General features: G+C 43.2%; 1 protein-coding gene across 3 annotated transcripts in view; it reads right to left on the bottom strand.

The window, feature by feature from the left end:
• Positions 1-24,953, bottom strand: part of CDYL (chromodomain Y like) — a 184,095-nt gene that overhangs the window by 56,436 nt on the left and 102,706 nt on the right. For all 3 annotated transcript variants that reach the window (XM_047102187.1, XM_047102189.1, XM_047102188.1), the window contains exon 2: positions 16,525-17,191. In XM_047102187.1, the coding sequence (XP_046958143.1) occupies positions 16,525-17,191 (667 nt within the window). The remainder of the gene's footprint in view (positions 1-16,524; positions 17,192-24,953) is intronic.

Here is a 24,953-nt window from a genome sequence, read left to right as displayed (position 1 = left end):
GATAAGTCAGTCAGGGAAAGACACATATGACTTCACTCATATGTAGAATTTAAGAAACTCAACAGATAAACATAAGGGAAGAGAAGGAAGAAATAAGATAAAAACAGAGAGGGAGGCTAACCATAAGAGACTCTTAAATACAGAGAACAAACTGAGGGTTGCTGGAGGGGAGCTCAGTGCGAGGTAGGTGGGGGGGGGTTAAACGGATGATGGGCATTAAGGAAGGTACTTTTCAGGATGAGCACTGGGTGTTATATGTAAGAGATGAATCACTGGGTTCTACTCCTGAAGCCAAGACTACAGTGTTAACCACCCTGAATTTAAATTTAAAACAATCATTAAAAAGAAAGAAAGAAAAAAGATAACTTTGGTGGCAGCATGACAATGGATTGGATGGAAAGAGAAAAATGAAGGAAGAGAGGGAGGGAAAAAGGAAGGGAGGAAATTAGCTAGGTACTATTTACTAAGATTTTAATAATTGCCAACACACCAGATTCAGCAACTTCCATTGCAAGAACCCAGACGGTAACAGTGGAATTGAAGAGAAGGCACCCACAAATTCTTAGAAGGTAGGATCAATTAGGTGTGTAATGACTGGTTTGATGTGGATGGTGAAACAGCAGGAAGTCTTGATGAAAAAAAAATCTGTTTTGGGGTGCAAAAAAAAAAAAAGAAAAAAGAAAAAAAAGAAATGGTCCTTTGAGACTGAGGACAACGGTCTTCAATGTAAGGTGTCTGACATGTAGAAGCCAGAACTGGGGAAGTGGGGGCTCCTCAGCATGAAGCAAGTTTTAGGTCTCCACATCCTGCAGTTGTAACCCCACTGGGGCCCAAGCCCTCTCTGGTTTATTCATCAAAAACAAATGTCATGTACTGGCACAAAAACAGACACTCAGATCAATGGAACAGAATACAGAACCCAGAAATGGACCCACAAACATATGGCCAACTAATCTTTGACAAAGCAGGAAAGAATATCCATTGGAATAAAGACAGTCTCTTCAGCAAGTGGTGCCGGGAAAACTGGACAATGACATGCAGAAAAATGAACCTGGACCACTTTCTTACACCGTACACAAAAATAAACTCAAAATGGATGAAAGACCTAAACATAAGATAGGAAAACCATCAAAATCCTCGGGGAGAAAGCAGGCAAAAACCTCTTTGATTTTGGCTGCAGCAACTTCTTACTCAACACGTCCCCAGAGGCAAGGGAAACAAAAACCAAAAATGAACTACTGGGACCTCATCAAAATAAAAAGTTTCTGCACAGCGAAGCAAACAATCGGTAAAACTTTATAAAAGGCAACTGACAGAATGGGAGAAGATATTTGCAAATGACATATCAGATAAAGCGTTAATATCCAAAATCTATAAAGAACTTATCAAACTTCACACTCCAAAAACAAATAATCCAGTGAAGAAATGGGCAAAAGACATGAATAGTCACTTCTCCAAAGAAGACATCCAGATGGCCAACCAACACATGAAAAAAATGCTCAACATCACTCATCATCAGAGAAACACAAATCAAAACTTCAATGAGATACCACCTCACACCTGTCAGAATGGATAACATTAACAACTCAGGCAACAACAGATGTTGGCAAGGACGCGGAGAAAGAGGATCACTTTTGCACTGCTGGTGGGAACGCAAACTAGTGCAGCCACTCTGGAAAACAGTATGGAGTTTCCTCAAAAAATTAAAAATACAACTACCCTATGACCCAGCAATTGCACTACTAGGTATTTTATCCAAGGGATACAGGTGTGCTGTTTCGAAGGGGCACATGCACCCCAATGTTTATAGCAGCGCTATCAACAATAGCCAAAGTATGGAAAAAGCCCAAATGTCCATCAATGGATGAATGGATAAAGAAGATGTGGTGTGTGTATGTGTGTGTGTGTGTGTGTGTGTGTATACACACACACACACACACACACATACACACACACACACATTCATACATAGAGTGGAGTATTACTCAGCAATCAAAAAGAATTAAATCTTGCCATTTGCAACTATGTGGATGGAACCAGAGGGTATTATGCTAAGCAAAATTAGTCAGAAAAAGACAAATATCATATGACTTCACTCATATGAGGACTTTAAGATACAAAAAAGATAAACATAAGGGAAGGGAAGCAAAAATAATATAAAAACAGGGAGGGGGGACAAAACATAAGAGACTCTTAAATACAGAGAACAATCAGAGGGTTGCTGGAGGGGTTGTGGGACGGTGGATGGGCTAAATGCGTAAGGGACATTAAGGAATCTACTCCTGAAATCATTGTTGCACTATATGCTAACTTGGATGTAAATTAAAAAATAAATTAAAAAAAAAAGGAAAAAACAAAACAAAACAATACAAAATGTCCTGGCCTTCCCTTTATGACTTCAAAATAATCCAGGGAGGGGTGCCTGGGTGGCTCAGTAGGTTGAACATTTGACTCTTGGTTTTGGCTCAGGTCATGATCTCATGGTTCATGTGTTTGAGCCCCGCCTTGGGCTTGCTCTGATAGCTTGGGGCCTGCTTGGGATTTTCTCTCTCCCTCTCTCTCTGCCCCTCCCCTGCTCGCGCTCTCTTGCTCGCTCTTTCTCGCTCAAAATAAATAAATGAACTTTAAAAAGAACCCACCAAAACCCAAAATAATCTAGGGATTCATTCTTCCCCACAGATTGCTTCTAAACCCAACCCCTTCAGAATTCAGTATGTCACTGCCAAAAAGGTACTGAAATACTGCCCTCCTTGGTGACAGAGCATGCTTTTCAAAACTAGCTGAGCACTTCAGGGGCAACCTAGGTCTGTCTCATAAGAGGAGAGCCCAGCATCCACAGGTGCATCACACATCCCAAGTACTCAGACTCATGACCTGCCCTGACATGTGGAACACCGAGCTGTCAAAGATTAAGACAGTCCTGTAAGGTCACAAAAGACTCCAGGTGGCTTAATATTCTTAATCAAGTCATGAGGGGATTGGTGAGGATAGAAACTCATGTTTTAGTATCCCAATCATTCATACCGACTTCAATAAGACACCATCATTTTTATACCCACGCTAATGGGTCAGCTATGTGCTTATCCAACTTTTACTTCTGAAATTCAGGTAATACTGGGTGGTGGTGCATCTCAGGCTGGCTACAGAGCTGTTAACTTCCTGCAGTTGTAACTGAGGATGGGGCGCAGCTCACAGGGGCACAGCTGAAGACCCAGGGGCTGAGGAGATCTGCCAGTAACTAATGTCCCTATCTCAGTGTGCAGGAGGTGTGGCAAATATTCCTCAGCTCAGAGGTGGAGGAGGACTATCTACAGTGCACAGCCTCACTCTAAGTGGCTTACACAGTGGTTAAGTACAAGGTGCAGTTGTGCGACAGGGAACAAATTTACGTATTTTCCCTCCCCTTGCTGTACATACATAACTAAGAAGGTAAACTGCAGACAGAAAGGAGAGAGGGCTATGACTGAGATAACTGGGCACAGAGGAAGATGTCTTCAGGTATTTTGAGAACCAAATGTGCTCCCATTAAAAAAATATTTTTAAGCACAAGAAACTCTTAAATAATGAAGTAGGAAGGGCAGACCAGATGTTATCATAAATAAACTTGATGCTAAAGTGTCATCTTCTCAAAGGTGGGGAGGGCAGTGGCATGGAGAACTGAAGAGCAAATACATAGTTCAGAAAATAACCTGGAGGAAAAAATACTTTAGGTTAGGATTTAAAGTGTTTTCTTAATATTTCATATTTTGAATGCTTCGGCACAGCCTATTTATGGCCCTAGACTGAGAGGCAATTACATTAGATCCTTATCACTAGGGGAGATGGGTATTTACTACAGGAGGGTAATTACTTTTTTTATAGAGATAGTTTATCTCATTAGATGTCATCATTTCAGCAAGAATAGGTCTGCACAAGGATTAGTTCATTCTAATAGTCTGGTGTACTTCTCTGGCCTTGAGGCATCTGCCCATAACCCTGGGGCTGAACTCAACACCGTGGCCTGGACCAAGAGCACAGTATGACTCCATCCATTCTTGGACCATTTCACCCATGACTCTGGTAGGGGGGCAGTTTTACTAATGTAGCTACTTTCTTTCGTCAACTACAGTGCCATTCAAATAATCCCTAGAGTCGGAAACAAGGCTCCTTGGTGAACACTCATCCTAGCAGGACTAGAAGTCAGCGGCTGTATTTTATTGAGCTCCGAATGATCAATGCAGCACAGTGCCTGGCACACAGTGAATGTTCACTAAGTGCATGATAAGGAGGCATGGAGCTTCCAGAAACTCTCCTGTGCACAGGTGGCTGCTTGTAAGAGAACAGTTGGAACGTGTTCAAACAGAAGTTAAAAGCAAGGTTTAAAACACGCCTTAAAACCAGAAGAAAAACTATTTCAGGAACTCAGAAGTCACCAAAGATAGTTAATCAGGAGCCAGTAACCATGCTTAGAGCCAAATAACATGAAACAAGCACAGCCAGTTCCAGTCGTAGGGGCCAGAGCCATGGACAGTGGGAGACGTGAGGTGATCTGGGAGCCCTAGTGGACTCAAACTCCTTGGAGAAAGTAAATTAGCAGCTTTCTTGTTCCCTGAGCACCCAGGAAATGGCAAGCAGTTGTACACATTTTGCAGTAGATGGTGTGCTCTTTTATCATTGCATTTGTCTGGTGAAGTTGAATGAACTCTTTACTAGATTTTGCCCTGATAAAACAATATTGTATTAATTTTATTACATAATTAAGATGGTAACTTTGAAATTCAATAATATCAATGAAACAGTAATTATGAAGAGACATGTTAGGATGAGCCACAAAGGAGGAAAAGCCTTTTACCCACTTCCCACTTCTGGCGGCCACCTATCATGAGGCAGGGAACAGAAAGCCTGGGATGAAAGTCTTGATTCTTATTCTCAGGAAGTTCCCTGTATGCTGGGGACATAGCTGTAAACAGGAGCGTGTTGGAGCACCTGGCTGGCTCAGTGAGTAGAGCATGTGCCTTGATCTTGGGGTCATGAGTTTTAGCCCCATGATGGGGTAGAGATTAAACAAAAATAAAAAAAAAAATAAGAGGAGCGTGTTGACTCTGCTTAAAAGGACATGTGCAAGTAGAGCAGTGCAGGGGAACGGGGCAGCCTGCTGACCTTGACTGATTTGGAAGAAGGACTCCAAGTGCCCAGGCAGCAGGGGATGGCCCAGCGCAGCTGCAATCCCTGAAGGATGGCCTCCAGCCCCAGCTGCTGCTCTGTCAGCACTCTCCTGATGGCCTGATGCATCAGACAAATATCCTTCTGCATATGGGTGGCATGGCAGGTGGTCTTAGGGGCTGTGCCACATAAAGGCTGGGAGAAGAACAGCCACAAAGGTAATTGAAAAGAAACAGCCAGAAAGGTAAAAGGGGAACAAAAACAGTAGTGCTCCAGAAACAGGTATTTTAAAAACAAAGATGAAGCAAGAAGTGTTGGGTTGAGGTCAAGTGTTGGTAGGAGAGCAAAATGGTGCCGCAGTATGGAGGCTCCTCAAAATCAAAAATAGAATTACCATATGATTCAGCAATCCCACTTGTGTGTATTTATCCAAAATAATTCAAAGCAGGATCCTGAAGAGATATTTATAAGCTGCAGCATTATTCACAATAGCCAAGAGGTAGTGGCAACCCAAATGTCTGCGGACAGGTGAACACATAAAGAAAATCCCGTAATAGGCTGCAACATGGATGAAGCCCCAGGGAATTATGTTAAGTGAAATAAGCCAATCAAAAAGGACAAACATTGTACGATTTCCACTCATATGAGGTATCTAAAGTAGTCAAAATCACAAAAATAGAAAGTAGAATGGTGTATGCCAAGGGCTATGGGGGAATAGGTGAGGGAGCATTAGTGTTTACAGGGTACAGAGTTTCAGCCTAGTAAGTGAAAATGTTCTAGAGCTCTGCAGCTCAGCAATGTGAATACACTTAGCCTTCCGGGTCTACACATTTAAAAAACATTTAAGACTGTAACCTTAAGGTTTGTGTGTTTGTTGCCACAATTAAAATGAAAACAAAACAAAGACGTGGTGATCTTATTAACTGTGGCTGGGACTGGGGTGCCTGGCTGGCTTAGTGGGTTAAGCATCCAACTCTCGATTTTGGCTCAGGTTGTGATCTCACCGTTCGTGAGCTCCAGCCCTGCGTTGGGCTCTGCGCTGACAGTACAGAGCCTTTTTGGGATTCTCTCTCTTCCTCTCTCTCTGCTGCTCCCCGTTTGCTCTTTCAAAATCAATAAATAAACTTAAAAAAAAATGTGGCTGGGAGTGGCCTGTTCTGATGAAGACAAGCACCAGATCCAGTAAGTGGAGGTGGCTGTGGCCCAGAGGCTAAGAACACCTGTTCACAGAGCAGGAGCCACGCTGGGGGTGGCTGGGAAAGGAAAAGAGCAAGCAATCATGGATGAGATGCTCCAGAAGCGTGACCTAAAAGGAAAATGAGAATCAGGGTGGAAACAAGCATAGCCCTGAAGAAAAGGTGTTCATGAATTCTAGTCCCTTCACTTCTTTCTGCCTGGCATTCCCCGTAAAATGGACATAACTTAACAGTCCTAGTAACACATGGTGGAGTGAACCCACCACACTGTGAAAATTCGGTAAATGGCAGCCGTGACTATGATGAGTGAGGAGGCTTTCATGTGGAGCCTAGTCCTCTGGGGGTGATGGCCATGCTGGGTTGAGAAGGAAGGGCTGTGACCCTGAAGCCTGGGTCTCTGGGGAATGCTGACATGGGACCAAGAGGCTGGTGAATCAGTGAGGAGGAAGGAGAAGGAGTCAGAAAACACAGGCTTCAGCGCAGAATCTTCTTCATTGGAGTCTGGAGGAGGCTGACCGGCCCCCCCTCCCCAAGCCTGGCAGCACTGTGGATGAGCTCTCTCTGCTCCTGAGGCCACAAAGGGAAGGCAGAGGACCAGCAAGCAGGGCAGGCTTCTGGTTTCAGGGAGGCGAATGGGAAATCCTCTTTGAGGAGGTTGAGAACTTGACAAAGACAGAGCTATGAAATGCTGCAGGTGTGCTACTAAGTTGGGGGCAGCGGACAAGGGGGCAGAAGGCAGTTCGACTAGGAAAAAGGACAGGAAAAGGCTGTAGGGCTTCCTCAGAGGCTGTAGCTTGGGAAGGACAATGAAGAATTGCACAGAATCACACAGCGAGCTTGTTTCCATCTCAAAATGACCAAGAACCTAAGGCACCGGAAAGGCTCCACTGGTCTGAAGCTCATTCTAGTGACACTGATCCCCAGAAGTGAATAAATTTGGGTGCGGGGCCCTACTTATTGGGCGTAAAGTCGCCTCCTGGATATTGTCATATAGAGCAAAATTATTCACTGGTAGTTTTAAAAGATGTTCTGCACCATTAACCTACAGATGTTTTCTTCGGTTTTCCCAGCTCCAAGAATTACATATCGTTCTCTATTTGCAAGCAAGCTCAAAACTTGCCTTGGCCCTTAATTCCTTGGCAGTTTCTCCCAACCACCCTCACAGACCTTGTTTCTTCTTCACACAAATCCTTTTTAGAAGACAGATGCTATTGATGAAAGTAGAAGTGAAAAAAATTGCTCAAACAACTCATTCACTCCCATACAAATGTTAATTAAGCACCTATTGTATGTAAACAATGGGAGTAGACAATGTAGGAAATTTTAAAGGAGATTAAAATGTTTGCTACAATGCTTTCCCATTCTACTATCTGAAGTTTTACTGAGTTTGTCTTTCTGTTCTGGATCTTTCTCTGGATCTGTTCTGCCAGTTTACTTTCTCAGAGATTCCTCTGAGGAATCAGCTCTCCTCTACCCAGCCTCGGTAGGTGTCCAAGCCACTTGAGATAAGACTTCACCCAAAGCAAAAGCACCTTGGGGAATAGGACTCCTTAGTGTCTTCTTTCAAGAGGCCCCTAATAAACTGACAAACACAGCCTTTCCTCATTTGTAATTAAAAAATATGCCTTGTAAAGGGTGACCTACCAAATTAGGAGGACATACACACAGTGCCTAGTGCCCCCAAACACAGGGCCCTAACAGCTACAAAGGAAGAAGAGCACACAGTTACACACAAAAATAGAAAATGAAAAGGCAAACACAGAGTTCGGTCTTGTAAGCAACACCTAGGTGTATTGGGAGACGACACCATGTTCAGTTTGAGAGGACTGCCCAAAAGCTACAACATGGACTGAAATGATCACTATTCATTTACTATTCAATATTTAACAGCCATGATATTCTGTAACCTAGGGAAGCACTGTTATATTTTAAGGGTACTCAGTAATCTTAATTGTGTTGTGACTGTCAAAAGCTCAGTCTCTACTTTCACCCTTACTGTTAACAGCCCTGGGTTTCCCTTGGGCAACCAGAGTGTGGATGAAGCTGATCTCTCCTGGAACTTCGGGAAAGAGAAGACTTTTTTCTGCCTGGTTTGCTGAGAGGGTTAGGATGCCAGCTAGAACTGTGGACGGCACGTGCCCTCCCTGTGGGAAGGGTTTGCATGAATGCAGCCAAGAGAGCCCACAGGGGGGGAGAGGGCATGGATCCATTCAGGCAATGGGTCCAGCTGTGCCTGGGACTTGCTCACCTGAGCCAATCTATGGCATTTTTGTTTGCCTGTTTAAGCCAACTTGAGTTCAGCTTCACTTGACAGAGAACAAGTCCTGTGATGTAGTTCTGGCAACAGGGTGAATTAGGCTTATAAAAAAATCCCTTTTGCTACTGTGACACAGAAGAACTGAAGTCAGGAGCGGGTTATAATATGGACCCTTCTGTCCCACCAACTTGCTGAGTGATTTTGTTTTTTACCAAATTCCTTTTTCTTTCACAACCAGGCTCATCTATAAAATAAGCATTCTCTGAAAGAGGGAGAATAATGTTAGAGGAACATAGAAGACAGAGCAAAGGCATGTTTGGAAAGAAGACCAGACAGCCAGTACACTGTGTATCCATAGCTGCTCTTGCCCCTACAATACAGGATGTCATTAGAGGAATATTCCAGAAGGCTAGTACCCTGCTAAAGACAACAGCAATAAAAATGGGAATGCAGAAGACAAGCGGGATTTGTATCAGGTGTTCAATCCTCTTTTAACAAGTATCAACAAGAACAAGTATTTTCAAAAATGGGAATTTCACTTGAATTGGGTGACTTTTTTATTCTGCCCTTGTGCCAGTCAGTTACAAAGTTCAGGAGGAGCAGCAACTGGAGTCAGATTCTTTTCTGACATATGACCTAAGGGATCCAGATTTCATTTAAATTGTAAAACTCTAAGTTAATAAAATACACTTTGGTATATTAGAAACTGAGCAGGAACGATAAAATTAATGGGAATTAATTTGAAGTTTTCTTATTAAACTGTTGTAAGTATGTTAAGGCAGAGACCAGATGGCACTATTCATCCTAACCCCTGGCATGGAAGTTCTCAGTCCTTGAGTGGGTGCTGGGGGAACCAAAAGTCAGTGACCTCTTCTGAAATGCTCCCATTAGAAGTGTGAACTCTCCAGCTCAAACACGTGTAGATTAATGTGGTCCCTGGCAGAGATGACACACACATTCACAAAGTCTTCACGTTTTGAAAAGTTGGAACTGTGCACCTCCCCCCACTTCAATAGGCAAGAGAAAATGTAAAGGGAATTAACAGAAAAGTAAGTGCAAACAATTACAACCTGTGAAATCAGAATTTTCATGCTTTAAAATGAAAACCATGAGATAACAGTTTTCTACCTTAAATATCTGTCAGATATTGAAAAGCTGATTAAGAACAATAGGTAAATAGGCACTCACAATCTTTATAGCTTGTTTAGAGAGCAATTTGGCAACATCTAGCAAAATCTTTAATTACAGTCTTGTACTTTACTAGTGTTTACAACAGTGAGTCTCCAGCTAACACGCAAATGGCTCAGGAAAAAATGTATATGCACATACAGATATGTGAGTGTATAAACATACACTCACACCCAGGGGAGGGAGAAAGTCAGTGAGGCAAACTGAAAACAACTGGTGAATGTGGATGAAGTGTATGGGTTCTTCTTTACTGGTTTTGCAACTTTTCCATAAATTTGAAATCATATAAAAAAAATACAAAAAAAAATCAAGTTTAAAACTTCAAAGCAAATGAGGTAGAGTCAGAGTCTTAAAATAGAGAGCTCTCCACAACATGATGTTAAATGAAAGAGGCAAATACCAGAACTTATAGGATTCCATACCAAAGGATGTGAATATGGAGAAGAAGGTCTGAAATGACACATGTCAAACTATTAATGTTCCCTCTGAAGTAAATGGTATTCTGAGGGGAGGAGGTAACGGTAAACTGTCCTCTTTTGCTCAACGTACTTCTAATAACTTGTGTAAGAATTCATAATATCTATGTATGACTCAGGTTTAAGGCAGGAGGTTATTAACATTTCTGCTGTTGCAGTGTCAATGAAATGTACTCATTTATGTGGAAAACACGCCCAATGTCTACTGCTAAGGTTCTCACTTCGTGGATGCACCCAGACACAGGGCCCTGCGCAGGCAGATGGGAATAACAGACACAGTGCTCTGTCACGATGCCTGAGGCCTTTACTAGGATCCTTATTAAGGACAGGCCCTGGGATGCTAATCCAGTAAGTGTCCAGGCCCAAATGCCAAAGTGCCCCCTGCTGAGTAATACAGACACTGAATCACCACTAGGAGGTATGTATGATATAGTCACACAATAAATAGCCACAAATCAATTTAGAAGAATGAAGAAGGGCTATTTGCATGGGTATGAAGATATATTTAAGATGTATCAAAATTAAAAATAAAACCCTAAGTTGTAGAGCCATATGTCAGGTATGAGCCCACTGATGTATTTAAAAGATGTGCATGTTTATATAATTTCTGGAAGGAAAAAAACTGTTAACAGCAGTTATCTCTGGAGAGTAGGAGCAGGAGGTGGGGCTTTCTACTTTTCTTTTTTTCTTTGAAACATTTTAATTATTTTATAATGTTTTTCTGTCATTTAAAATTTCTAATTAGAGGGGCGCCTGGGTGGCGCAGTCGGTTAAGCGTCCGACTTCAGCCAGGTCACGATCTCGCGGTCCGTGAGTTCGAGCCCCGCGTCAGGCTCTGGGCTGATGGCTCGGAGCCTGGAGCCTGTTTCCGATTCTGTGTCTCCCTCTCTCTCTGCCCCTCCCCCGTTCATGCTCTGTCTCTCTCTGTCCCAAAAAAATAAATAAACGTTGAAAAAAAAAATTTCTAATTAGAAATATTTATTGAAAGAGTAACAAAAGTCTAAAGACAATTTCAAATCAAGATATATAAGGCTAATAAGCAACCTCACGAGAGAACAGGAATCTAACTATACAGAATCTAAAATATATCATAAACAGAAGAAATTAGTTGTGTATTTTTATTTCCCATCTTCCTCCATAAAAACCAAACTTAAAAGAAAGCACGGTACAGGGAAGGTAGTTGTGGAACTTTGGCGAGCACCAAAGCCACCTGGAGGGCTCGGGAAACAGACTGCTGGACCCAGCCGAGATTCTAGTTCGGGAGGTGTGGCGGGGGTTCAGGGATGAGCATTTCTAACAGGTCACCCAGATGCTGGGCACCACACTTTGAGAATCACTGGTATAGGAAAACATAAGAAAGTGGAAATGAAGAGCAAACACTAAACAGTCACAAGGGCTCTGAAGTATGTTTGCTGGGTCACCCTTGCCCCAAGTCCTAACTGTCCTTGAACATACCATAAAACCCTGCAAGTGCAGGGGGAGGGGAAGTCTCCCCAGCAGCACAGACGCTGGGCAGGTGGGTCTCGGCTGCTCTTGCTGGGATGTGTGCTGGTCCAGAGCTGGCTGGGTTGATCCCTGAAACTTCTTAGTCCAGTTGAACTTGGCATATTCAATTCATTTTTACGTAAGATAGGAGACAGGATTACAAAAGGTGAGCTGATGTCTATGTCTAATGTCCTGGAAAGGCTCTATGTGAAAACAGCGGTCAAATTAGGTGTAAATGAGAAAATGGGAAAAATGAAAAAATTCCAGGACTGTGCACTCAGATTTGTAAGTCCCAAAGTGTCTGCCCCATTTCAATGAAATCCAAATTGGCAATAGTAGATGATGTGTCTGGATGTACTTCACACAACACGGAACTCTGATCAATCAACCGATCTCCAAAGTCAGACCCTTTCCATGGGTCCATGGAAAGGGCCTGACTCACCAGACAACTGGCAAACGAAAGTACCCGTTCATTGAAAGGCCTTGGCTCTGTGTCGATCGCAAATGGTTGCACATTTTTAATGTTTAGCCTTTGCTTTCTGAGTAGACATGTCCTATTGAGGCCCTGCTGAGCGGTTTTCTGCCACCGGTCTCCTGATTTCTTCCCTTTCTCTGAGTTAAATTCCAATCTCAGCACAGAAATTGCAAATGGCCCTGGGGGACCGGGGGCCTCTTCCAAGGGTGGAGCTATTGATTTGGTACAACATCTTCCCTGATAATGACAGAGAAGGGAGATAGATCATCAGGCTTCATATTCTTATTGAGAGGAACTTACACTCCAGCTCCTCAGAAGAAGCCATATTTTCCTAAACAACTGCTCCTGGGAGCCTCCTTCAATAGAAATGCTCACAGAATAAAAGACTTGAGGCATGTTAAGGTATTTCCCCACTTTCCTCCTGAATCTGTTGGCTCCGACTTCATATCCATCAACTCTACGCAATTACACTGATCAGGTTTAGATGTCATTTTTTAAAATGTGTGCTAACAGTATTTTCTCAAATGTACAATGATGATCAGTTATACATCTGAATTCACAAAAGAACAAAGTAACAATAATCCAGTTTATAAAAGCAATTGCTTCTTTTGTAGGATTAATTCGTTAGGCAATTAAAAGACCAAGAAAATACTATCATTAACAAAGAATAGAAAGAAGGCAGCCACATCACCTAAATTTAAGATTTTTTCATATTTCTGAGTGAAGCAATATAGTCATCTTTTAAACCTGTTTCACACTTAAAAGTTACAAGCCACATATACATATGGCTATTTTGTAAAAGTAATTGTGTGTGTTAAAATTCTCCAGAAACATTTACTCTTTTGGTTAACAGATATTTAAATATCTGTTGTGTTTGGTGGCAAAAAATATCCCTCATACACACATGATTAATGTTTTGAATAAGAGATGATTCATTCCCCAGTGACTCCATGAGTATCTACTTCCATTAGTTTTAAAAAAACAAATCAGTTTTCTCATGTAGCTCTAAAATTAATGTGGAAAGTAAAAACAAACAACGACTTTAAGAGATTATGAGTGTAGACCAGCAAGCTGATGTGGCTTCAGTACTGCTCTCTCAGGAAAGAAACGCCTCAAGGGCGAGTAAGAGGTTTTCTGGGATGTTTCTGTGCTTCTGGCCTCTGTACCCTGTCATTTCAATAGCATGTCTTCCCTCACATCTAGTGTGATCTGGCGACAGGGCTACCAAGAACTCACTATACTATCTTTGTCTTCCATGAGTACCCCTTCTACTGGACTCGTTCCCTGACAAACACCGGCAGCATGTGCTACGAACAGGCACTGCTCAGGACATGGGAGGATTCAGCCCTGGCAAAACCAGATCCCTTCTTGGAGCCTACTCGCCAGAGGAGGGAACAAAAGCATCTTTCTGCAAAGGAGAAGGGTGAAGAGAAGCAGAGGCACTCATCCACCCGAGCACCTGTCTGTAGGTGGCCATGCTGTCTAGGACACCACTTGCTTTTTGCCATCATGCTTCGCTCAGAAAGGACACTCCAACAGTAGGCTGTGGAGGGAGGAGGAGATGGTTCTTTTCCCTTTTAATCTTCAAGCCTGATTTAGACCATGGCCATTGGGGATGTCATTTACCACTGTTCTAAAAACATTCCCGAGCGGCTTCTATTCTTTCTCTGGTCTAAGTGTTCTCAACAGTATATAGGACTCAGGGTCAGGAGAGAAAGGAGGTCATGAGGGCCTTGGAAATACAGTGTTACTCCCGTCCCAATCAACCTGCCTACCTTCACAGAACAAGATAAAATAATTTGAGATTTTATGCTTACATATCCATGGTGGTTTTAACCAAAGCCACCTTTATGGACATTTAAAAATTTTTTGACATGGGAATAGTAATAAAAAGGAAGTCACTAACTCCTTATTTAAACTGAACCCAATATCCTCGTTTTATACAAAACTGAAGGCTTTGCTGAGGGGAGCCAAGCTTGCGTAACTGTGGTAAAAACAGAACGTGGAAACTTAAAGGGTCAAAAAGTTTTGAAAATCACGCCCCATCACCCGTAAAAATGAATGTACACACAACTTTTGTGGATAAAGGGGAACCACAGATCTTCTAAAGTCTTTTGTATCCCTTTACTTTCCAAAAATACTGCCCTAGGACTGTGACTTCCTAGAGCAAGACTTAGCAAACTTTTTCTGTAAAGAGCCAGACTGTCAATTTTTTCAGCTTTGCAGGCCATACAGTCTCTGTCATAATGATTCAACTCTGTCCTTGACCGTAAGTGCCACAGACCATAAGTGAATGAATGAAATGTGGCTGTGTTCCAATAAAACTTTATTTATGGACACAAAAATTTTGATTTATGTTTTCACATGGCATTAAATATTATTCCTCTTGATTTTCCCAAACATTAGAAAGTGTAAAAACCATTCTTAGCTTGCAGGCCACATGGAAAAGGCAAGTGGGCTGGTTGCCAAGCCCTGCCCTTATCTGCTAGATAAGAGCCCAGCAGGGTGCTTGGCCCTGAGTAATCAATAGAGAAGTCTATGTTCCCAGTCTAGTGGAGGCAGCAAGAAATGGTGAGAACACAGGAGTAGGAATTAAGAAACATGTTCTGATTCTATCTCTGCCTTCAGTTCTCTCTGAACATCACAATCTCCTTGGACTCAGCTCCCCTCTCTGTGACAAGCAGCATGCAATCAGATGGCTGATAAAAGTCTCTTCTGCCTCTGAACCTCTACGATCCTTCATTTACAACAACGTAAAAGAAAACCGGGTCTATGAGCAGGCCAACAGTTCAGGAAGTCAGCTCGGTAAATAAGCTCATACAAGTTCCAGGCGAGGGCAAAACTCCTGGAGCAAGGAAGAAAAGCAGCATTTGGGTAAAGTGTGTTATCTGAAAGACACTAGCAAGATGGCAATTTACTGCCCCAAGGGAACCCCTGGATTTCCGTTTCCTCATTGCTACACAAACGTCTAAGCCAAAACTTTTTGATGCACCACAGCAAGATGGTTAGAGTGGCATCTCAGGTGAGCATTTCTCTTTGGAGGGAAATAAGCTTCCCTCTCGCTTTCTTTCATTCTACTAAGGGTGAGTTGGGGGAGACAGGCAGATAGACATGATCACAGTTCTGCTACACAGAGGGCGCGGGCAGCATAGGAGACCAGAGGACACAAAAGCAGGTGGGCCCTGCATCAGAGGCATAGTGGGAGGTCCCGGGGTGACTGAGGAACAGGGGAGGTATGATGCTCCTGGCAGAGGACAGCAGGAGTGCCGACGTGGAGAGAGGGAGCTGAGAGGGCAGTGCGGGCCAAGCAGAGACTCAGGAGCACGCTTGCGAACTACAGCAACGGTGGTGTGGTCAGACTGGTGGCGGGGATGCTCCTCCCATCCAAGAATTATAGAAAATGGATGGGAACTGTCAAAAGGCAGGAAGCAGGGAGACCTGTGAGAAAGCTACGGCAGGTAAGAAGTAACCAGGGCCCCAAGTAAGGGAAAGCTAGTGGGGCTTACAGTAGAGAAACCCGTAACAGAATTCTATAATGATGGGTGGCTAGATGAGGCATGGGGGAAGCAAAGGGGATGGAAGCTGTCCGTGATAATCCCACCTGCACCGTCTGAGAAGCTGGGGAGGCCATGGTTCAACCAACTAAGCTGCAGAATCCAAGAGCAGGAGTGGAAACAAAACAGGAAATACCACCCCAATTGAACAGACTCCTATTCTGTAAAAGGGACAGTGGGATCCGAACAGTTGACCATTACAGAGAACAAAAGCCCAAATCCCGAAGGTACATTGTACTTCCACTGAAAGAAATTGCTGGTTATGTAGATGGGTTAGCAAAATAAGGATCATGACTTCCAATCTAAGGATCATGACCCAATACAGGTCACACTCAGAAAATTCAGACGGACCCTGAACATGAGACTCAGTGTCTGAGATGCATAAATGTTCACAAACAAACTTGTTATAAAGGAAAACTACCGAGCATAACCGATTTAGAGCAAGATGCCTTTTAAATGGTGGTACGGTTTGTGGATGCACACTGAACACATAGCGAGAGCCGATTTAAAACATAAATGCTAAAGGCTTCAAGTGAGGAAAGAGGCTGTGGCACCTCTCACAGTTCCAGGGCATGTCTGTTAGAAACAGACTGCAGGTTCCCCAGATTTTCATCGGCCTGCTCTCCGGACCAGGACCAGCATGTATGGAAGGAGCACCTACACACCTTGAAAAAGTCACCAGCATGCTGAGTAACAGCCCGTGGCCATCGACAGGGACGCTGCCCACTGAGCAGCTCACCTGGACACTCACCTTTTCCGTTAACAGCTAATCCCGTGGCCATGGCCGCAGTCACAGGGCCAGACACCTGAGGCACTAATGGATGTATTCGTGGCCTGCTCCCCATTCTAGCTCGCTCTGCACCAGGGCCCAGTAAAGCTCCGACTGGCTTTTCGGCGGCCACTTCTGGTGCTACTGTGTCCTCCTGACCCTGTTCGACGGGGTCCAGTTTCTCAGGGCTCTCATTCTGAAAGCCGTCCACTGCGGTCCTGCTCTTAATGGGGCTCTTAGGCACAAGTATCTTTATACCTGATTTTGCCAGGTCCATATTCTTCCGGTTTGAGAGAGATGGAGCTGTGTTTCTCCTGAACTTCTGGCTGGCAGCAAACAGCTGACTGTTTTTGGACTCGTGGTCTTTGCCAATCACTAGTGACTTAGGAGAGGTCTTGGAAAAGTTGCTGTTGGTGGATCTGGAGATCTGTTTCCTGGCATTGTTTGGAGAGGTCCTGTTTGTTCTGGGTAGTGTGCTTTCTTTCTGCTTTTCAGTGTGGCGTCTGTTAAAATCGTGGATGTACTCCTCACAGTTCACAAGGTGCTGCTCTGGTTCCCAGGTGTCATCCTCACTGTCATAGCCTTTCCACCGAACCAGATATTCTGTCTTCCCTTTTTTATTTTTCCTTTTGTCAACAATCCTTTCAACCTGTTTGTCAACAGAAAAGAAAGAAGTGTAAACATACCATCTGAAAAAAAGCACAGAGTTAATAAGGAAGCATCAAAAACAATAAAAAACACAACGGATAAGGAAAACAACCTTCTCTTCCCCATGCCGAACCATCTGAAAATCAGGAACAGAACATTTGGGATTTTAGCAGTTTTGCTAAAATCAAGTCAGACAAAATGCTAAAACTTTATGCCCAGAATATATGGAGGTACATTAGGTAGCTTATTTTTCTGTGATTCAAAGGGGGCTCTTTTAAAAATTTTTACATGAAACCTGGACCACCTGAGTTGGTTTTCAGTTACAACTGGCACAGGATTTGTCACCTACAGCCTTCTGCCTGGTCATCCTTAGGGTACCGATGGCAGACACTCACACACTAGCTTGGCTGTGCTAAATGCAGGTAGCTACCAAGGGCCCAGGGCTGAGGAAACACAGTCAGCATTGGAAGCAGCATTAGAAGCACTTGGTTAAAACTGAAAAAAAGGTCAACAGACAATGTGATGCTCTACCGGTAACAAAACGGTCTGGAACAGTCAGTTATTTACTTTCAAATTTTGGTCTGAACTAATTTTATGCTAACACCTTCAAAGGAAAATGCTGTTAATCCTGGAATTTGATGGTCAATACATCTCATATCTTTTTTTCTTTTATTTATATTTTTTATTTTTGAGGGGGGGGGTGGTAGCACACAAGCATGAATGAGGGAGAGGGAGATAGAGAATCTTAAGCAGGTTCCACACTCAGCATGGAGCCCAATGTGGGGCTCGATCTCATGACCCTGGGATCATGACCTGAGCCGAAACTGAGTTGGACGCTCAACCGACCAAGCCACTCAGCACCCCAATACATCCATATCTAGCGTATGAATTCACACAAATTTATGAATCTGTCATGAAAGACAGTTATTATTGTAACCAATTCTACTACCTTAACATTCTTTATTTTAATTTAATTTTGTTTTGATTTGTTTTAGAAAGACAGCATGTGTGAGCAAGTGGGGAAGGGGTAGAGGGAGTCAGAGAGAATTTTAAGCAGGCTCCACTCAGCACGGACCTCACTGCGGGGCTTGATTTCACAACCCTGGTATCATGACTTGAGCTGAATGCTCAAGTGACTGAGCCATCCAGGTGCCTCAGTACCTTAACATTCTTAAGTATAAATGGGTGATCTTCTATGGCTTGCATAAATGAATATATTTGACATAACATCTCCCATGTTATTGAGGAAACACTGAGAATCTGTTGTAACCTCTCTGGTCAGCATAAAAACCATCAGCCTGCTTCCCCAGGGGCAGCACGCATCTTTGTACCTTGTAGGGAGAGGCTACAGCCATAGAGCAGCTCTTTAATTAAGGATGCAAAGTCTAAGCCATCAATTACCAAGAACATCAATAAATTTCTGGCAAAGTTACAGGTCAGGTCAGATGACACAAAGGTATATCTAGTTCTCCAACATTCCAAAATAACAGAGGCTAATTTAGAGTACCACTATAGACACCTTTGGAGAATGGGAGAGTACCTTACCCATCATTTCCCCTACTCTTAAACAGCCCCCCCCACAAAGAGCTCTCCAATGTCTACCTGGGATATAGGGAATTAAAGCACCTAACTACAGAAAAGCCTAACATTAAATACACATTATTGCTTCTGTGCAAAAAGGATTAAGGGTAAAGAAATGACTTGTTTCAGCAGGTGGCAGATTTCATGCCTAACAAATCTCCACAGAGATAACTAATCATCTCTGTAGATTATTAACTAATAACTAATGTCCGATCTGCATATGTAAGTCCACACAGTCCACAAGATAGCATGGAAAGCTTTGAAAGTAATTCTCTTCCTGCTCCTTTGCTTGCCAAAAGTTATGTATAAAGGCTTAAGTACTTCCATATAAGTAAAAGACACATTTCTGGAAAATTCTACACAAATCAATTTCACAGCAGAAATAGCTTAGAAGTTTTTAAGACAAGGGGTAAAGAGATTGTCTCTTAAGAGAAAACTACATTTTAATACTTATTTTCTTTAACTCAATTTCCGTCCCAGAAGCATGAAGTACAGCTGACCCTTGAACAACACAGGAGTTAGGGGCACTGACCCCCCGTCTCTAAGGCAGCAAAAAATCTGCATATAATGTTTGGCTCTTCAGAAAGTTAAGTACTCATAGCCTACTGATGACTGGCAGGCTTACCAGTAACATATACTGCCGATTAACACATACTCTGTGTGTGCATTCTGCACCCTATTCTTACAATAAACCAGAGAAGAGTTAAGAAAGTTAAGAAGAGAGTTAAGAAAAGAGAGTGTTAAGAAAGTCCTAAGAAGAAGAAAATACACTACAGTTCTGTATTTATTGGGAAAAATCTGCACGCAGTTCAAAGCCATGTCGTTCAAGGGTCAAGTGTCCATTACACCAGAGCAGCCCCTTTTCCTTAAAGCTGAAGGGGGGGGGCGTCTAGTGATGCAGGATGAGACTCCTGCCCCTCCTCTCCTTGCATCCCTGGTGTCTCCTCTCTAGGGCCGCAATCGAGCCTGTGCTTGCCAGTCCCCCACCGGCCTGCCCCCCTCCCAGTGGCTGCGGTGCTGAATGTGCTGTTTCAAGTATACTCAGTGGCCGGACTTTGTTTAGACACTGAAGGGAGGCAGTAAGAGGGGGCACGTCAGACTGGGGGATGGCAAACTTCAGGCCCACACAGACCATATGGGCTCCCAACCACTGAACTCTGCTGCCGCAGCACAAAAACAGCCACAAGCAGCATGTAAATGAGGAGACATTAAAAACAAAACAATTCTATTTACGGACACTAAAGTTAGAATTTTGTAATTTTCATGTGTCATGAAATATTAAACTTTTGGTTTTTTTCAACTATTGATACATGTAAAAATGATTCTTCAAGTTAACCTGCCAAGTCATAGTTTGCTGACCCTTATGTTAGACTGTGAGAAAGCCACGGGACATAGGACATTCAGGTTGCAGACTTGCAGTCCTACTAATTCTCACGGGGGAACATGGTTTGCAAACTGACAAGACGCGTGGGTGACAAGGGGCCGGCAACCATGCCTTTTAAGTGGCAGGTCTAGAAGCGTCACTCTGGGCACTAGACTCAGGAGAGGGAGGTTTGGGCCAGTGACCACCACAGTCTTCTAATACCAATCTCACACTAAACTGGGTACGTGACACCTTCTCCTCTTCATTCAGGGACAGATGTCCTTCTTCCCCCTTTGAAAGGTAAAGTCCTGCTGATTCCTAATCTGAGTGGCTAAAATAGTCCCCAGAAAAAGGCATTGCCTGGATTTGAAAAAAAACTTACTGTAATATTAAGCCTAAGATAATTTCCAGAGTGCTTTTATGGTGGCAAGGGAGGAAAACCTTGATCACAAGAGAAACACATAAATAAATCTTCCTTCAGATTTTCAGTCCCTTCTGTGTGAGTCCTTCCCCTCCCTGCAAACATAACTGTTTCTGAAAACTATTATCAATGAACAGTGTTTCTCACAGTATATGCTCAAGTATCCACTTCTAGTTACAGAATTTCAGTGCAAAGAATTTTATGTAAAACAAACATTACATCAGTATAGAAGTTCTATTATAGATTCTTAAAAACCAAGACAAAATGAAGAAAGCCATGAAAATCGCATCCAAATTACTTAGATTGTTTTGCTATGTTACGCACAATCACATGTGCAGCAAAATTCTGGCAAATCCAAATCACAATAGCCTTCTTTGATTACCTGTGTCATAGTAAACTCACCAAAGTTCTTTTCGTTAGGATTTCCTTCTAAAACTCAACCTAAAAAGCCAAGATGTGACACAAGTAGAGCAAGGCTTTCCTTAACATTACAATGTCCCCTGATGGTTTGCAGAGCAGTGAAATTAACCAAAAAGGATCATTCCAAACACTGAACACACTTCACCTACCTCGGAGCACATCCTGATAGCTGTGGCTCCAGGAATGAGCTGAAATGTGCTACCAGGTTGCAGAAGCCAGAAAAGGATGGACAAAAGGTTCACCAACACAGGAAACAAAAACCCACAGAGAAGTCCAAACTGGTTAAAGAACTCAGGAAGAGTAGGAAGAAAGAGTAACTGCTGCTGTTACATTTAAATGCCAAACGGCCTAGAAAATGTATCAGGGCAAGGCATGCAAATATATCAGCTTACAAGAAAAGACCTAAGTTGCAAAACAATCACAGTAGGAAAAATTTGGCACATTGTATCATCGTCGACAACCCTGTCAGCAAGATGCTGTTGCTTGCTGATACTTGCTGTGATTCCTCCCAGAACAGTGGAACAGGCTGCCAGGATAACTCTGACACCACAAGAGATGCTGAGAGCTTTTCTCAGGCTTGGGTCTTACACCAAAGGCTGGGAAATTCGAAACAACAGCATCACTATGGAAAAAATGAATAAACAAAACCCCTGCTTTTATCAAAGAGTTCTAGTGGGCCTTTGAAAAGCAACGGCTTTTTATTTTTTCTTCTCTTCACATTTTTATTTAAATTTAAGTTCTAGTTAGTTGACATACAGTGCAATATTAGCAACAGCTCTTTAAATGAGGGAGAGGAGTGTGTCACCAGCCATTTGAAAAGTTGTGTTTACTATTAAGAATAGGAAAAGTTGCCTGAATTACTAAGAACATTTGCTAACTATTAAAAACACAGGCAGACAGTTCCACTGCCAGAAATAAAGGAATAATATAAACATAAATATTTGAAAAACACTGTAAAGAAACCAAAAGCCGGTAGAAACTGAGGGGATGGGACCCTTCAAACAAGAGAAGCCAAGGGCTTCTGCACTCCCCAGGCAGCTGGCAGGACTCAGGCAGAAAGTACAGTCTTCCAGGCTTTGACGTCAGAGGGCAGAGTCAGGGATCGACAGAGAGATCACAGACAGGAGGGCCCCACAGAAGGGGGAGCCCCCCAAACAACTTTATAACCCCCCTCAAATCCCAGGCGTGCTCCTGGACTACCATACCAGGCTCGTGGAGAACAACAATTGGTGTGTTGGAGGCGCTAGGTTTGGGGATTCACTGGGAGAACTCCCAGGACTCAGCGTGCAGTCTCTCTCACGGCTGTGGCTTAATACAGCGGGAGGACACTAAGCACAATGAGCAAAGGGAAAAGTGTGTGCAGGCAAGTCTGAGAGAAACCAAACACGAGCCTGCAAGGTCCTCTCCCAGGGGACTCTGACAGGATGAGCTCCGTTCCTCCAGCCACAAGATGTCATAGCACATGCAAAATGCTGTCTACCAGAGAAGCTCATTAAGGACTTCCTGCCTGGGATTTTTTATTGGGGGCTGGCCACAGAGGCATCCTCTGCCTAGCATGTATCAAAACTCCAGATTCTTGAAGGAAAGCAGTGTTAAGGATAAACCATACCAATGAACACCATAGTCAAACCTAAACGAACCAAGATAAGGACACCACCAGCCAGCCAGTGAGTAGAGGACAGGAGACATTACAGACAGGACCACAACAATGGGGGCCAGGAGGCAAAGCACTGAAGGGAAAATCCTGTTAACTTAGAATTCTAGATCTAAAAAAATATGCTTCAAAAGCAAACGTAGAGTTCCCTTTCTGGGATAGCAGAATAAATAAGGAGCTCTGTAAACACCCTCTCCAACCAAACAAGCAAAGCTCGTGAACACTACTATAAAAAAAGAAAAAAGAAAGAAAAAAAAATCACAAAATCCTAAAGTCTCTGGAAATTGTCCTAAAGCCATGGAGCAAATGGAGGAACATTTATTCAACTAAATCTACTAACTAATAAGAACAGAGAAAGTTTATGACATGTGAGCCATGACCCACCTCCTTCCCCATCTACCTTCCAGTTCAGTGTGACAGGAGCTCACTGGGAGCTCTGGAAGACCAAGAATACAGGCTCTCTCTCCCTCTTAGCTCCCAGTCAAGGCTTATCATGTCACTAGGAGAGACAGGCCACCAGGATTTCTCCTCTCCTGAAGGAGAAGGGGTAAAGACCCCTGATGAGTATGACTGAGTATGACTGACAGGTCAGGGACTCATTTCCTCTCCCTTACCCCCTATTCATAAGGAGGCTCTACCCCAGGAGTAGCAGGGCAAAACTACTGGGGACTTTGACCAATTTTGCCCCAAGTCACTCTGAGGGGAGAGGCTCTATATTGGGAGAAGCAAGCTGAGAAGACCAGCGGCTACCACTCTACCCAGCAGCCAGGCACGTGGTTCAGAGATTTTGCCCTGAGGGGAGAGGTGATCCATAGGAGAGCTATTCCCCAAAACAACTGACTTTGTTTGAAACAGAGTATGGGTACATTTGAACCCAAGGATGCTCTTGAAAATGATAATGCAAAGCAACAAGCTAAACTATAACTCTCCTAGTCACCAGAGAAATCCAGCTAAGAGCCCTCCCAGGATAAGAACAAATGTCAAAGACTGGCCTCAAAAACTATACCTGCCGGGGGCACCTGGGTGGCTTGGTCGGTTAAGCATCCAACTTCGGCTCAGGTCCTGATCTCACGGTCCGTGAGTTCGAGCCCTGCGTCGGGCTCTGTGCTGACAGCTCAGAGCCTGGAGCCTGTTTCCGATTCTGTGTCTCCCTCTCTCTCTGCCCCTCCCCTGTTCATGCTCTGTCTCTTTCTGTCTCAAAAACAAATAAACGTTAAAAAAAAAATTAAAAAAAAAAAACACCGTACCTGCCAAATTTAATTGGATCAGACTACTGAACAATTAATGCACCAGGCACTGTACAAAAACAATAGACAGACCAGCCAGTAATCAGTGGAGTCTATCATGCTAGGTCTAACACCAAATAAAGCTAGCAGCTTGGAGAATCAGGAAAGGAGATGGCCAGAGAGCCCCACTAAACCCATGTTATCCCAGGATAACTATGCACTTGCCCAAGACTGTGCCTGTTGGGGAGTCCTATTGAAGACTTCAGAGTAGGGGTAACAGATTTCACTAAAACAGTCTAGCCAAGTCACAAAACAACCAAGCAAATAGCAACAACAAGAAGTCTCGGGGGGCGGGGGGGAGAGGAACCAGCATCCAGAACTGCTGCCATTATAGAACCTGAAATGTCCAGTTTTCAAAAAAAAAAAAAAAAATTACAAAACATGAAAAGACAAAAGCACCAGTGAGGCATACATAGGGGGAAAACAGACAACAGGAACTACTTGTGAGAGGGAGGGATGGCAGGTATAGTGAACAAAGACTTCAAATAAGGGCACCATGCTTAAGGAAGTCAAATGAAGACAATATTACATCAAAAATATCATTAATGAACCAGAACTGCAAAAAGAACAAAAGGGAAATTCTGGAGTTGCACTGTACAACAGCTAGAAGGAAAAAGTTTTTAATTATGGGTGCTCAACAGCTTTGAATTGGCAGAAGAATCAATCAAGTGGGAAAAAAAGACGGATAGAGATTATGCGATACAAAGACCAGAGAGAAAATAGAATGAAGAAAACAGAACCACAGAGAAATGTGAGACATGCATATGTACACCAATAGATGTGCAATGGGATACAAGGAGAGGAGCAGAAAAATACTTGAAAAAATGGCTGAGAACTTCCCAAGTTTATTGAAAAACACTAACCTACACCACCAGGAACCTCAACAAACTCCAAGGAGGATAAAAGCAGAGATCCAGAAATACACAGCATGGTCACAATACCCAAGTCAAGCAAAGAGAAAATCTGGAAGCAGGAAGAGGAAAATAACTCCTCAGTTACAAGGGAATTATAACAAGATTAACTTATCAGAAATAATGG

Source organism: Lynx rufus, unplaced genomic scaffold (assembly GCF_022079265.1).
Source record: "Lynx rufus isolate CCGP_SWC_20201006 ecotype Redwood Valley unplaced genomic scaffold, mLynRuf1.p SCAF_6, whole genome shotgun sequence".
In the NCBI taxonomy this organism is placed as follows: Eukaryota; Metazoa; Chordata; class Mammalia; order Carnivora; family Felidae; genus Lynx; species Lynx rufus.
Note: the sequence above shows the minus strand (reverse complement) of the source record. Positions and strands in the feature narration are given on the sequence as shown.